The sequence below is a fragment of the Eschrichtius robustus genome, chromosome 15, assembly GCF_028021215.1.
Source record: "Eschrichtius robustus isolate mEscRob2 chromosome 15, mEscRob2.pri, whole genome shotgun sequence".
Taxonomy (NCBI): domain Eukaryota; kingdom Metazoa; phylum Chordata; class Mammalia; order Artiodactyla; family Eschrichtiidae; genus Eschrichtius; species Eschrichtius robustus.
The window spans coordinates 19,420,319-19,435,081 of record NC_090838.1 but is presented as its reverse complement, the minus strand read 5'-3'; the positions used below and the strand labels follow the sequence as shown (position 1 = coordinate 19,435,081).

The 14,763-nt window shown below is 38.5% G+C and overlaps 1 protein-coding gene across 10 annotated transcripts in view; it reads right to left on the bottom strand.

Moving 5' to 3' along the window:
- NCOA1 (nuclear receptor coactivator 1) overlaps window positions 1–14,763 on the bottom strand; it is a 264,345-nt gene that overhangs the window by 14,691 nt on the left and 234,891 nt on the right. For all 10 annotated transcript variants that reach the window (XM_068564107.1, XM_068564108.1, XM_068564105.1 and 7 more), the window contains 2 exons: window positions 12,522–12,924; window positions 2,327–2,501 (listed from right to left, as the gene is read on the bottom strand). In XM_068564107.1, coding sequence (XP_068420208.1) covers window positions 2,327–2,501; window positions 12,522–12,924 — 578 coding nt within the window. The remainder of the gene's footprint in view (window positions 1–2,326; window positions 2,502–12,521; window positions 12,925–14,763) is intronic.

The following is a 14,763-nucleotide window of genomic DNA, read 5'->3' as shown; positions in this document are numbered from 1 at the left end:
GCATGATAAAGAGAAATAAAGAAGGGAAAGGAGGGACCAAGAGGTGGGAAATGCTGATTAGAAATGATGGTCAGGGAAGTTTAATATGGTGACATTCAATATCTATGTCTAATAAAGTGACATTTTTTAAGAAGAGACTTAAGTATGAGAGAGAAATCCATGTGGCTACTGAGAGAAGAACGTTTCAGCAGAGGGATTTAAAAATGCAAAGGCCCTGAGTTTGCAATGTACTTGGCACATCTGAGGAACAGAGGAATAAACAGAAGCCAGTACGGCAGAATGAGTGATGAGAATAGCAGATGAGGTCAGAGAGGTATCCTGGAGCAAGATTATGTAGGGCATCAGAGGCCCTATATTGTATTTTGAATAAGTTGGAGTGTTTCGAGTAAAGGGCTGATATCTTGCCTCATGTTTTAAAAGCATCACTCTGGCTACCATGTGGAGACTAAACTGTAGTGGAGCAAGGGTGGAAGCAGGAAGACAGGAGGCCACTGCAGTGGTCTAGGAAAAGGATGATGCTGGCTTGCACTAAAGTGTACAAGTGGGACAGTAAGGAGTGAGAGCTGCTAAGAAGCTGATGTGATTTGCTGATGGATGTTTGATGTGGGATGTGAGAGAAAGAGAAAAGATTTTCTTCTGAATAACTGGAAGAATAGAGTTGTTTATTGAGATGTGAAAAAAGTATGAGACGAGCAGGTTTGGGGAGGAATATCACTTTAGTTTTTGTCATGTTAAGTTTGAGATGCCTATTAGACTTCTAAGTAGAGATGTCCATTAGGCTGTGGTATATACAGTATGGTGTTCAGGGGAGAAGTCTGGGCTAGAGACTTAAATTTAGGAGTCATAAGCTTAGGGATAGGCATTTATATCAGTAAAACTGAATGATATAACTAAGGGAGCAAGCAGATATGGGGAAGAGGTCCTAGAATGAGCTCTGAGGCCCTAAAATGGAGGTCAGGGAGATGAGGAAGATCCAGCAGAGGAGACTGAGGGTTAGGAAGAGAGTCACTTTTCTCAGGAGAGAAAGTTGTTCCAGAAACCAAACAAAGACAGAGCTCCAAGAAAGAGTACATGCTCAAATATGTCAAGTGCTATCAATGCTCATTGCATTTGGCATTGTAAAGGACATTAAGGACCTTGATAAGAATACTTTTGGTGGAATGGTAGGGATGAAAGCCTGACAGATTCAATAAGAAATGGAAGGAGAGGAAGGGATTTAACTGTGAAGGGGAGCAGATCTGTCAGCATGACTGTGTTTTTTTTTCTCAAAGTACATTCAGATGCTTAGGTGTAGGTATGGAGCGAGAGTTTAGTTGGATTTCATTAGGGAGCATTTTGCTAGGCATAAGTGCAACAGAGGGAGAGGTGGGCAAGGGAGCTGAGAGTGCCTGTAAGGGAGTAATTATAAGGATGGACCATGGAATCTAAAGTGAGTTTAGGAAGCTGGGATTAGAACACAGTAGAAGACTAAGTTCTTGCACATCACATAGACTGTTCCATTTCTACCTAGTTTACATCAGTCCTCACTGAGAGCTGCACAGTTCTCTAACAGGAAGATTTCCTCTCTTACCTTTCAATGAACTTTAAGAGAATATGGTCTTAAGTTTTCAACTTTAACTACCTTACTTATTATGTTGTCAGATCAAACTGCTTCCCTGTCATTAGAACCAAGACACAACCAAATTAAAACCTTTATAAAACTCAAGTGATGTGTGAAAAGTTCAGCAGCCACGATTTGGGGGGAAAAATGACGTTAGTAAGATAATTCTCAGTAAAATGGGTAAAATAAGGCCACTGAAAATCTAGAGATTCAAAAAGCTAGGTAAGGTAGAATGACCTTAGAAGACTTAAAAACCTTTGCTGTTGCTATGAAATCCTTCAAACATACTGAGAAGAGTGAAACCGTGTGCCCACTATTCAGCTCTATTGAATTCTAACATTTTGCCATTCTTGCTTTAGATTTTTAAGATTTTTAAGTGTTTTTATAAAGAATGATTTTTTAAAAAGTACTCATTCCTATATCTGTCCCAGCGAAGCTCTGTTACTCATAGGAGTCGATCATATTCTTCAGGTGCGCTGGGAGTGGGATGAAAAGGTTGGGGGCCACTATACTACTTTTCTGTACTGTAAACACACAAATTTGCCTTAAAATTGACTTGAAACTTAAAGGACTTAAAAATCGCTATTTGCTGGTAACATAAAATTCAGTTCCTTGAATTTGCAAATGGATAGGAGCTAATAATCTTCTATTTGGATGGTGAAGCCATATTTGTTCTTATGTGCTGCCGAGTATCAGGGATGCTCATATATAAAAATGCCCCCTTACTTGTTGTTTCCCATTGCTCCTTGCTGCCAGGCCTTCATGTCTGGTGACTGGTAGCCAGAAGTGGGCGGAGTCTGCTGGAGCAGAGAGCTCTGAGGAGGAGGGATCGGCATCGGCACCATGGAGCTCCCAGGGCTTAGAGATGGAGAAAAGTTGGCCTCACCTTGGGGAACCATTCCTACAAATCGACACAAATTAATTTATGTGAATACACTATACATTTATTAACCCCATAAAAGAAAAAAAAAAACCCCAGAAGGATCTGTCATAATATAGTTAGAAACAGCCCATTCAACAGAGTAGGAAAAATTTCAGTTCCTTAAAAACAAAACAGGAAATTTCAGTATAAACAGATAGATAAATAAACATATAAAAGAGATTTGGAAGAACGTTTCCATTCACTAAGATATTGATTTGGGTACCATGATTATGTACAATTTTCTTTTCTGTTCTTTTCTGACTACATGAATTTTTAAGTGTAAAAAACAAATATGAGCACACATGACAGATTACTTGTGTTAACAAAAGTAAGTTGAAAAGGATACACGATGACAGATGTTCACTATGTAAAAAACAAATATGAGCACACATGACAGATTACTTGTGTAATAAAAATAAGTTGAAAAGGATACACGATGACAGATGTTCACTAAACTTGTGATAAACATTTCATGATGTATGAAGTAAGTCAAATCATTATGCTGTATACCTTAAAGTCATACAGTGCTGTATGTCATTTATATCTCAGTAGAACGAGAAGAAAAAAATAAGTCACGGGGATGTAATGTATAGCACAGTGACTATAGTTAATAATATCATACTGCATATTTGAAAGTAGCTAGGAGAGTGGATCTTGAAAGTTCTCATCATGAGAAAAAAAAAATTGTAACTATGTACAGTAGTAGATGGTAATTGGACTTACTGTGGTGATTTTATAATATATACAAATATCAAATCATCATGTTATACTCCTGAAACTAATATAATATTATGTCAAGTATGCATCAATAAAAATAATTTTAAAAAAATAAGTTGAAGAGGAAAAAGGTAAGCAAAACCCATGCATGAAATGAAAAGTGAGAAAGTATTGTCAGCGCTCCTCCTCAGTTGTCTTTATGGGCACTGCTTCCCTTCCCTGCCTTTTTTTTAAGCTTTACTGATATGTAATCTATATAGCATCAAATTCACCCACTGAACTGCGCAAGTCAATGATTTTTAGTAAATTTATAGAGTTGTGCAACCAGCACCACAATCCAGTTTAGACATTTTCATCATATCTCAAATTCCCTTGTGTTTGTTTGCAGTCAACTCCCACTCCCACCTCTAGCTTCAGGCAACCATTGATCTGCTTTCTGTCCCTACAGATTTGCCTTCTATTGGAAACTTCATATAAATGTAATCATGTGAGGTCTTTTGTATCTGGTGTCTTTTTCTCAGCATAATGTTGAGTGAAACATTACGCTGAGGTAGCATTTATCAGTAGTTTGTTCCTTTTTATTCAGGATAGTGCTTATTAGTAACCATTGATATAACTGTGTTGAAAATCAACTGACCATAAAAGTAAGGGTTTATATCTGGACTTTTTATTCTGTTGCAGTGATCTGTATGTCTATACTTGTACTAATACTATACTGTCTTGATTGTTGTACCTTTATGATAATTTTTGAAACTGGTAGTCAACCAACTTTATTCTTTTTTTTTAATAAATTTATTTATTTATTTTTATTTTTAGCTGTGTTGGGTCTTCGTAGTTGTGCTCAGGCTTTCTCTAGTTGTGGCGAGTGGGGACTACTCTTTGTTGCGGTGCGTGGGCTTCTCATTGTGGTCACTTCTCTTATTGCGGAGCACGGGCTCTAGCTGCACGGGCTTCAGTAGTTGTGGCTCGCGGGCTCTAGAGTGCAGGCTCAGTAGTTGTGGTGCACAGGCTTAGCTGCTCCGCGGCATGTGGGATCTTCCCAGACCAGGGAATCGAACCAGTGTCCCCTGCATTGGCAGGCGGATTCTCAACCACTGCGCCACCAGGGAAGTCCCCCACCTTTATTCTTAATTTGCAAAACTGTCTTGGCTACTCTAGGTCCTTTGCATTTCCATATAAATTGTAGGAGAAGATTGTCAATTTCTCCCAAAAGCATGTTGATATTTAGATATGGATTGTGTAATTATAAGATCAATTTGGAGTAAATTACTACCTTTTCAGTCTTTTTCTCTCTGATTTCATTTTGTATAGTTTCCATTGTTGTATCTTCAAGTTCACTAACTTTTCTTTTATAATGTCTAATCTGCTGCTTATCCCATCCAGTATATTTTTCATCTTAGACACTGTAGTTTTTATCTCCAGAAGTTTCATTTTGGGGCTTCCCTGGTGGCGCAGTGGTTGAGAATCTGCCTGCCAACGCAGGGGACACGGGTTCGAGCCCTGGTCTGGGAAGATCCCACATGCCACGGAGCAACTGGGCCCGTGAGCCACAACTACTGAGCCTGCGCGTCTGGAGCTTGTGCTCCGCAACAAGAGAGGCCGCGATAGTGAGAGGCCCGCGCACTGCGATGAAGAGTGGCCCCTGCTCGCCGCAACTAGAGAAAGCCCTCGCATAGAAACGAAGACCCAACACAGCCAAAAAAAAATTTTTTTTAAATAAATTAATTAATTAACTAAAAAAAAAAGAAAAAAAGAATGAGGTTCTCATTTAAAAAAAAAAAAAATAATAACACACTTATTTAAAAAAAAAAAAGAAGTTTCATTTTGGTTTTATTTATGTTTTTCATACTTTTAGTTAACACGTTCAAGCTTTCCTCTAGCTTCTTGAACATACAGAATAAATGTATAATTTATAACTGTTTTAATTCTAACACCTGTGAAATTTCTGGGTTGATTTTGATGACTGATTTTTCTTCTTGTTATTGGTTTTATTTTCCTTTATCTTTGCATGTCTGGTAATTAGGAAAAAATTCAGATTCCAGGGCTTGTGAATTTTACCTTGTTAGGTGCTAGATTTTAAAAATTCCTTTAAATTTAAATTTTCGACCTTTGTCTGGGTCATGGATAGGTTACACGGTAACAGTTTTAATTCTTTTGGGTGTTGTGCCTAAAGAGACAAGAGCAGGGTTTAGCCTGGTGCTTATTTTGCCCTGCTACTTAGGCACAAACATTTCTGAGTATTCTACTTGACACCGTGAATTCTGAGGTTTTCTATTCTGGCTGGTGGGAAGAGGAACTGGCCCTGTGTAAACTCTGAAGATGTTCCCTCCGTTCTTTTCAGGTGGTTTTCCCTGGCCTCGGTTTGTGTATACACACACACTTATCGGTTCTCAACTGAAGACCTGAGCAGGACCCTCTATATATCCCCATGGTTCTCTCTCTGTGTGGCTCTCTTCTCTCTGGTTCTGTGCCCTAAAACCTCTACCTGCCTTGGCTTTCCCAGACTCTAAGTGCCATTGCCTCAACTATAGGAAATCACACGCTCCTGTTGGATTCCCCCTTCCCGCATCACAGTCTGGACAATTTCTACAACTATTGCTCAATTTTTTGTTTGCTTCAGATGGAAGAATAAATCTTGTCCCTGTTATTCCATCTTGACCCAAAGTGGAAGTCCATAAAAATTTAAAAGGTAAAAATAGGCTTCTTTTTATGTTTTCTGTTATGCTAGCACTTTGTATTTTTTATTTTTTTCCTGACAAAATACATTTCACAGTTAAATACTGTTGAGGTAAAGAAAGTTATAAAGGTGCAGAAAAAAGAATATCATAATGTGATTACCCATAATTTAGTATAATTCCTTCAAATCTTCCTCTATGAAATATTGCATTAACTTTGTGGCTTGCTTCTTTCCCTTATCATTATATCGTAAGTATGTCTCTATGCCCTTAATGTCTCCTTGTAAACATAATTGTAGATTCCGGTATATTTTGTGTTCTGTTATTATTAATACAATGACTTTTCTCTTTTTTCTGTTTGGTTAAACTAGCCAGATATGTAGTTAAAGTATTCACTTTTGTTTTTTATAGGCTACAGTTTTTAAAATATTTAAAATTTTCTGTGAAAGTTGAGCCAACTGTAGACTTTCTATATTTTTTTCTTTCACTAAATGTTTAGCTACTTGTTTTCTTAGTAAAATTTATATAAATAAAGCTACAGGGACTTCCCTGGTGGCGCAGTGGTTAAGAATCCGCCTGCCAATGCAGGGGACACAGGTTCGAGCCCTGGTCTGGGAAGATCCCACATGCCGCGGAGCAACTAAGCCCGTGCACCACAACTACTGAGCCTGTGCTCTAGGGCCCACAAGCCACAACTACTGAGCCTACTGAGCCTGGGTGCTGCAACTACTGAAGCCCATGTGCTTAGAGCCTGTGCTCTGCAACAAGAGAAGCCACCACAATGAGAAGCCTGTGCACCACAACGAAGAGTAGCCCCCGCTCGCCGCAACTAGAGAAAGCTGGCGTGCAGCAACTGAAGACCCAGCACAGCCAAAAATAAAATAAATAAATTTATTAAAAAAAAAAAAAAAGCTACATATTGTTCTCCTTGCTGCTTCCTCCATATGTAATTTAATCTCTGGTAAATAATTTTGACTTAGAATATATGGAGAAATTATTTTTTTCATTTATGACTCTAGAGGGTGGGTTCCCCCCCATCATCTTCATTTTTATATTGCCTGTCTTTGCATTAATTCTACATTTTAACTTTTAACTATTTTGGTTATGATCTTTAAAAAATACTTATCTGTTCCTAATGCATTTTTAATCTTATTTATGATCAAATAATTTCAGGAAAAATATATATGTGAGAGGGGAAGATACTTATCACATTCTGGCTATTATTCTATGGGATCAAAGTTAATAAATAAGACTTCAAGTACATCAACATGCTTTTTTTTTTTTTTAAATAAATTTATTTATTTATTTTTGGCTGCATTGGGTCTTCATTGCTGCACGCAGGCTTTCTCTAGTTGCGGCGAGCGGGGGCTACTCTTCGTTGTGGTGTGCAGCCTTCTCATTGCGGTGGCTTTCCCTGTTGTGGAGTACAGGCTCTAGGTGCATGGGCTTCAGTAGTTGTAGCATGCAGGCTCAGCAGTTGTGGCTCGTGGGCTCAGCAGTTGTGGCTCCTGGGATCTAGAACACAGGCTCAGTAGTTGTGGCGCACAGGTTTAGTTGCTCTGCAGCATGTGGGGTCTTCCCAGACCAGGGATTGAACCCGTGTCCCCTGCACTGACAGGCAGACTCCTATCCACTGTGCCACCAGGGAAGTCCCAGCATGCTTTTTGGCATTTTTTTCTGGCCTCATTTCACATTCTAACTGCCCATGTTTTCCTTATCAGATGACCTAGTTTTAGTATAAAGAACCAGTCTGTGAATAATGAATTTGGAGGGGTAGAGTTCTGGCCCCAGTTCTGCCACTGCACTGGACCTTGGATTCCTTGGACCAGACAATTTTCTTTCTTCTAGTTTAAAAATTCTACAGTTCTATCTTTGATTATGTTAAGTCTCCCTGCTGGACCATAAATTTCACCACAGCCACCTGGCAGCAGCAACTAGAATTAGGATTCATTTTTCCATTAAAAGATTCATTGAGCATCTACTCTTCCCACCAGACCACTGTGCTAAGCACTTGAGAAACAAAGATTTAAAAGGTCACACTTAGCTCTCTCAAGGAACTTGCTGTTTAAAAAGAAAGGCAGCTGATGAACAAGTGGCTCTAAGAGAGGGTGGGGCTTCCCTGGTGGCGCAGTGGTTAAGAATCCGCCTGCCAATGCAGGGGACATGGGTGCGATCCCTGGTCTGGGAAGATCCCACATGCTGCGGAGCAACTAAGCCATGGGCCACAACTACTGAGCCTGCGCTCTAGAGCCCGCGAGCCACAACTACTGAAGCCTGCGTGCCTAGAGCCCATGCTCTGCAACAAGAGAAGCCACCGCAATGAGAAGCCCGCGCACCACAACGAAGAGTAGCCCCTGCTTGCTACAACTAGAGAAAGCCCACGTGCAGCAACAAAGACCCAACGTAGCCAGTAAGTGAATAAAAATTTTAAAAAACCCCAGCATACTTTAAGAAAAAAAAAAAGACAGAGTGGTGAGTACTTATGATTGGGAGTGTCAGGGAGGGCTTCCCAGAGGAGATATCTTTGAGGGGAGGGAGGAACAGGAATGAGACAGGTGAGGGAAGGACATTTTAGACAAAGGATACAGAAAACACAAAAGCCTAGAAGTAGAAGAGAGCAAGGTATGTATTCTTTCTTGGAACTTGAGAGGTTTGTTAAACTGGAACATTGAGGCATGGAGGGAAGGGGAAATGGAGTTGATGAGCCTAGCTCTGGACAAGTTTGGGTGCTGGTAGAAAATTCAGGTATGTCTCTCACATGAGCTGAGAGATCTGGTTTAGATATAGAGAAGAAAGTCATCAGCATGTAGAAGTCATTGAAGCCACAGGAGTAGATGACATCACTCAGGAGGAGTGAGCGGAGTAGCATGTTTACTGTAGTTCACAGAAGAGGGAGCTCTGGATTGGCTCCAAGGAATTCATGAAATAGGTACAAAAAATTTCTTTTTAAATTTCCCTCATATTTTATTTGAATATTACCATAGTATAAAATAAATCTTAAATGTCTAATTCTGTTCTTGTGCACTCATCATCATGGCATGATAGTCTACAATAACTTTCTGTTTTCAGAAATAAAAGAAAGCATACGCTGTCATTATTATGACCTACATGTTCCTTCGTTTACTCTGGGTCTATATTAAGTTGAAAGATGCCAAAGCAAAGGACTAAAGCAAAGCTACTTTATTCATCCTTTGGTTTTACTATCATTAATTAACACAGGGATTAGCCAACTTTTTCTGCAAAGGGCCAGATAGTAAATATTTTCAGTTTTGCAGGCCATAACATTTCTGTAAGAACTACTTAACTCTACCGTGTGAAGCCAGCTGTAGACTGTATGTAAACTAATGAGCATGGATGTGTTCCAATAAAACTTTATTTATAAAAACATGTGGTGGTTTTTGTTTTTTTGTTTCTTGGAGAAGGCTTGATTTGAAAAGGTTGGAATTTCTCCAGAACTTGAACTTGTACCAACACAAAACCTGGTCTTGCAGCTTTCTACCAGGTTGCTGACCATGATAGTGCAAGTTTATAACTTAGAGCAACGGAAGAAATTTAAACTACTGAACCTTTAAATGTTCTTATACTCTCCAGAAAAACAATTTTCCCCCTGTGCTTTTGTTTTTTCATGGAAGACCTGAAAGCTCTGCCATTTCATTTCAAACTGCAACTGGATAAAACTACTACTCTCTCCACTGTACCTAGCTTCTGGGGTTTGTTTGTAGTACAGATACTTTATAAAAAAAAATCTTATTTTGTGAAAAGCACTTTTTGTCAATCAAAAGTTGGACTGGAAGAAAAATCCGGGTACCAGATAGAGCACTTACAATGGGTAGTAACACATCTGGTTGTACTGTCTGGAGAAGAAGGAAGCTCTACCCACTCATTATCTCGATCACTGTGTTCTATATGACTTGCAAGAGATTAAAGACTAGACCCAAAATGCTGAAGGAAATCTTGTCAACTTCATAGGAAATGGGGTTTTGGAGTACTGCCTCTCTAGGAGGCTTAGTCAAGAAACAGGAGTGGATAGAAGTCATCCTTTCTTGGCTTTCCAGAGATGAAGCGTTAAAGAGCATGACTGAAAATTGACAGAAGTACTGTTTTGTATTTTTTTAAATTAGTTAAATAATTTTTAATTGAAGTATAGTTGATGTACAATACTATATAAGTTTCAGGTGTACGACACAGGATTCACAATTTTTAAAGGTTGTATTCCATTTATAATCATTATAAAATATTGGCTAAATTCCCTGTGTTGCACAAGATATCCTTGTAGCTTATTTATTTTTTACATAGTAGTTTGTGCCTCTTAATCCCTTACCCCTAACTTGCCCCTCCTCACTTCCCTCTCCCCACTGGTAACCATCAGTTTGTTCCCTCTTAGCAAAATATCTTCCAAGTCCATCCATGTTGTTACAAATGTCAAAATATCATCATTTATTTTATGGCTGAGTAGTATTCCATTGTATATATATATACCACAGCTTCTTTACCCATTCATCTGTTAATGGACACTTCGGTTGCTTCCATATCTTGGCTATTGTAAATAATGCTGCTGTGAACATTGGGGTGCATGTATCTTTTCAAATTAGTGTTTTCGTTTTTTTCAGATATATACCCAGTAGTAGAACTGCTGGGTCACATGGTAGTTGTATTTTTAGTTTTTTGAGATGTACCGTTTTTATCTTATTTTATCTTATTTTTTATCTTATTTTTATCTTATTTTTTTAATAAGAGAATTTATTAATGTTTGGCTTATTTGTGGTTATTTTTTTCCCCAAGGAATGACATAAATCTTTTGATTTAAGGCTCTGCAATCAGTATCATAAACGCTACTAAGAATCTATTTGCTGTTTTGGCTAAGTTGCCATTTTGAAAGAGCAATGGGGAAACAACTATATAAGTCTTCTAATGTTGGAGGAAGTACTTCTGTAGGCTGGAATACACTGAAGGAACCTCGTCAAATTCTTTGCATATACAAATCACAAGGCACATGAAAATACAACTCTTTTGAAGGCCACTCCTGTTCAGACAATCTTATAATTAAAATATGGATTTATAATACTTTTCTTGCCCACACATACAGTGTAAGTGATATAAACCAGCCAAAGATGACTTCATTGTCTTGAGGACAAAGAAACTGATGTGGTATAATTTTGATTAAAACGTCTTAGAGAATTCTGGTACTCTCTGACACATGTCTCCCTAGATACTTAATTTAATAGTCAAAGGATTTCAGCACTTGTTGCCACCAGAATGAAAAGTCTAAATTGATTTGGCTGTCAAAGTTGATAAGCATACTGCCATGTAAAAAAATCTCTATATAACTTCAACATTTTATTCAGGTCAAACAGCAGCTTTCTCATTGAAATTCATTTTTAAGCAGGCTTAAAATTTACTTTTTCTTTCATTTATAAAATGAAGGGATTTATTTCAATTTTTTTCCTAGGAATGTGCCATTAATTTTGCATCAAAGTTAATTGAACCTGGTGGATTAATCAAATGTGTTTAATTGCCACTACCTATTAGAATCTCCAAGTGATAGAAGAAAAATTTAAAAAAGATATCATTACCTAGGACAAAGGGAATAGGATAGAGACACTGCAAATGAAAGATTAAAAAAAGAACAAAGCTTTTGAAAGCCAGAAAGCTGCCTGATATTTCAGAGGAATAGCTTACAACCTAAGCAGCTAAGGGTGGTGACACCAATGAGAAGTCTGAGATAATTTGTGAAGACTGATTATCCTTATGTAATCTATCAAAAAAATTTTCCAAGATAATTTAAAACATCTGTATGCAAATTTTGAGTTAATGTACTTGCACCCATTGTCTGACATGGACTCTCATAAGAGTCTTATAGGGATCCATGAGAGAAAGTAAGAAAGTAAGAATATGCTTTGCAGACAAAATGTTAAAAATTTTCGTGTCAGGTCCTTATGGATCCTCTAATTTAATCATCTTAGCTTTATGTAAGAGAGAAGCCTCAAACCACTCAACCATTTAGTGGCAAGAGCTGAGCCTAGAGCCTGGATCTCCTGACTCCAACGCCAGCGTCTTTTCTTTTTTTGGCCGCGCCCTGCGGCTTGCATGATCTCAGTTTCGCCCAGGCCACGGCAGTGAAAGCCTGGAATCCTAACCACTAGGCCACCAGGGAACTCCCTCAGCATCTTTCTTCTTCAGCAAATTGCCTCAATGTCAGTGAACTGAAACACATGTGAAAAGAGAGACCTGAGCCTGTATGTGGTATAGTCGTCCCTTGGTATCCATGGGGGATTGGTTCCAGGACCCTCATGGATACCAAAATCCATGGATGCTCAAGTCCCTTATATAAAATGGAGAAACAGAACCTATGCACATCCTCCCATATACTAAATCATCTCTAGATTACTTGTAAAACCTAATACAATGTAAATGCTATGTAAATACAATGTAAATAGTTCCCAGAGTGCAGCCAGTTCAAGTTTTGCTTTTAGGAACTTTCTGGAATTTTTTTTTGGGGGGGGTGGATATTTTCGATTTGGGGTTGTTAAATCCACAGGTACGGAACCCGTGGATGCTGAGGGCCGACTGTACTTATAAAAGCAACATAAAGGTGTAATCCTCATACCTGATCCTGGGTACTGGAAGACATTCTGCTGCATCTGAGGACTGATTCCAGTGCCAAACTGGCCTCCCATGTTTCCCGTCATGCCTCTGTTCACCATGCTGTTGCGGTTGGCCAAGGTTGCCTCAGGATTTGCTGCCAGTTGTGAAAACGGGCTGGTAGAAGCAGGTGGGGTTCCTGGATTTGTACCATAGTTTGGTGGGTAGGGGAATTGCTGCGGAGCACCCTGAGGAAGACGGGGGTTCCCCATTTGAACTGGCAGTCCAGATGAGGGAGGGAGGTTGTTCCCAAAGCTTTGTTGCCTCATAAGCATGGCTCTTTGCTGCTGTATTAGCTGCCTCTGTCGGTGCTGTTGACTATACAGCTCCCGCTGGCGCTGTGCCAACATTTGGGCATTCAGGGGTGGCTAAAAAAGAGAGAAAAAATCCTCACTTACTAATATTATTTTGATTACCACCTAACTTGGAAAGCTTACAGGATTAAGCCTAGTAGCTTGGAGCAACAGAATATGTAGCAATTATCAGTGTACAAGGGAAACTAAAACAGAAAAGGAAGAAAACCTCTTAAGTAATAGCTACAGGAGAGAAAATAAGTACATTTTACAGATTAAAGTCACACAGGACTGATAAAAGTCTAAGAAAGCATATATTGATTAGTATTACAATATAGGCCATGAAAACTATTAAGAGAAACATTAAAACCATAAAGAAGAGAAATAAAATGTGCTTGATGACTTCTATCTTATCTGGCATTAGGTTGTTAGGGGACTTTTTTCTTTTTCATTTCCAAAAAATTCACTGTGTTTCTAGTATGGTGAAACTTATTTTTCCCTTTTCTCTTGGAGATCATTTATTCCACTTTACTTAAATGAAATGTGATAACAGGTGATTTTAATTTTCTGTATTTTCCAAATTATCTATAATGAATGTGCATTATCTTCATAATTAGAAAAACCTACAAATACCATTAAAAAAGGAAGAATCAGAAATCCGGGATCCAACGCCAAACAGTCACTTAAAAAGCAAATAATTAATTAGAAACAAAATAATAAGCAGAAATAAATGAACCCAGGTATCTTATATTATTGTTGCAGTATAAGACTGCTCCAGGCATTAGAGTAAGTGTTTTAATAGCCATAATATTATGAATGATGAAAGAAGTGGTAAAATTAGGTTGAAGTCACTTTCTAGTCTAACTTGCAAAGCAACATGGCATGTCAATAAAGCCTTCATCAGAAAATGTCCATTCAGGTTGAGGAACTGATTAGAGCATACAGCTCCATAAAAATGAAAATTGCCAACCAGATGAAGTCTAATCTGGAAGAAACTGTGACATAATGACTTCCTGATAGAATTCGTCTTTATGTGAATTCCAACAGTGGGGTCTTGTTTCCTTAAAACCTAATTACCCTTGCATGAGCTAACCACTGAGATTTTTAAGACAGAGAAACCCAAGTCTGGATCCATGAAGATGTCAACATCTGCTGCTAAACAGCAGTTTCTATCAATATTTATCCTTTTGGTTAGTATTTGCTCCCAATCCTTCTAGGTCCATTTTATGGAGAAGTGTTTTGTTCAAATCCTCTCTAAAATACCTCATCTCCCAAATTTTTGTGTAATTTGTTGGGAAACCATAAAAAAAGGGGTTGAGGGAATTCCCTGGTGGTCCAGTGGTTAGGACTCGGCGCTTTCACTGCCGTGGGTCTGGGTTCAATCCCTGGTCAGGGAACTAAGATCCCACAAGCTGCGTGGTGCAGCCAAAAACAAAAAAGTGGTTGAAGCAAAAATATTAAAGTACGTGCAGAAGTTAAATAGGGAGGAAGCACTAGATAACACTTAGAAGCCTACACCGTTCTTTTTATGTTTAGTTCCAATGGCTCTGGGTTCATACACAAGGATCGTTAAAACAAATAAAAAACAAAATGCTGATGCTCAGACTGAGTGGAGAACACAAGGTAGTTAAGATAACTAAACAATGTGACTGGGTTTTGATCAGGTTTCAGGTACCATACACACAGTTTCATATCCGAGGCTTCTTACTACTGGTACTAATCAGGACAGCAATAAGAGTTTTCTACTTAGTCACCTGATACCTAATAGCAATGACAATAATAACAACAAAATGAAACAAAGAACCCTCAGCTTTACATCAAATATCAGTAAGGGGTATCACAAGTTGATTATAAATTCATTCTAGAAGAAAGCTACAGTACAAACATCATTAAAAGATCAGTTCACAGACCATT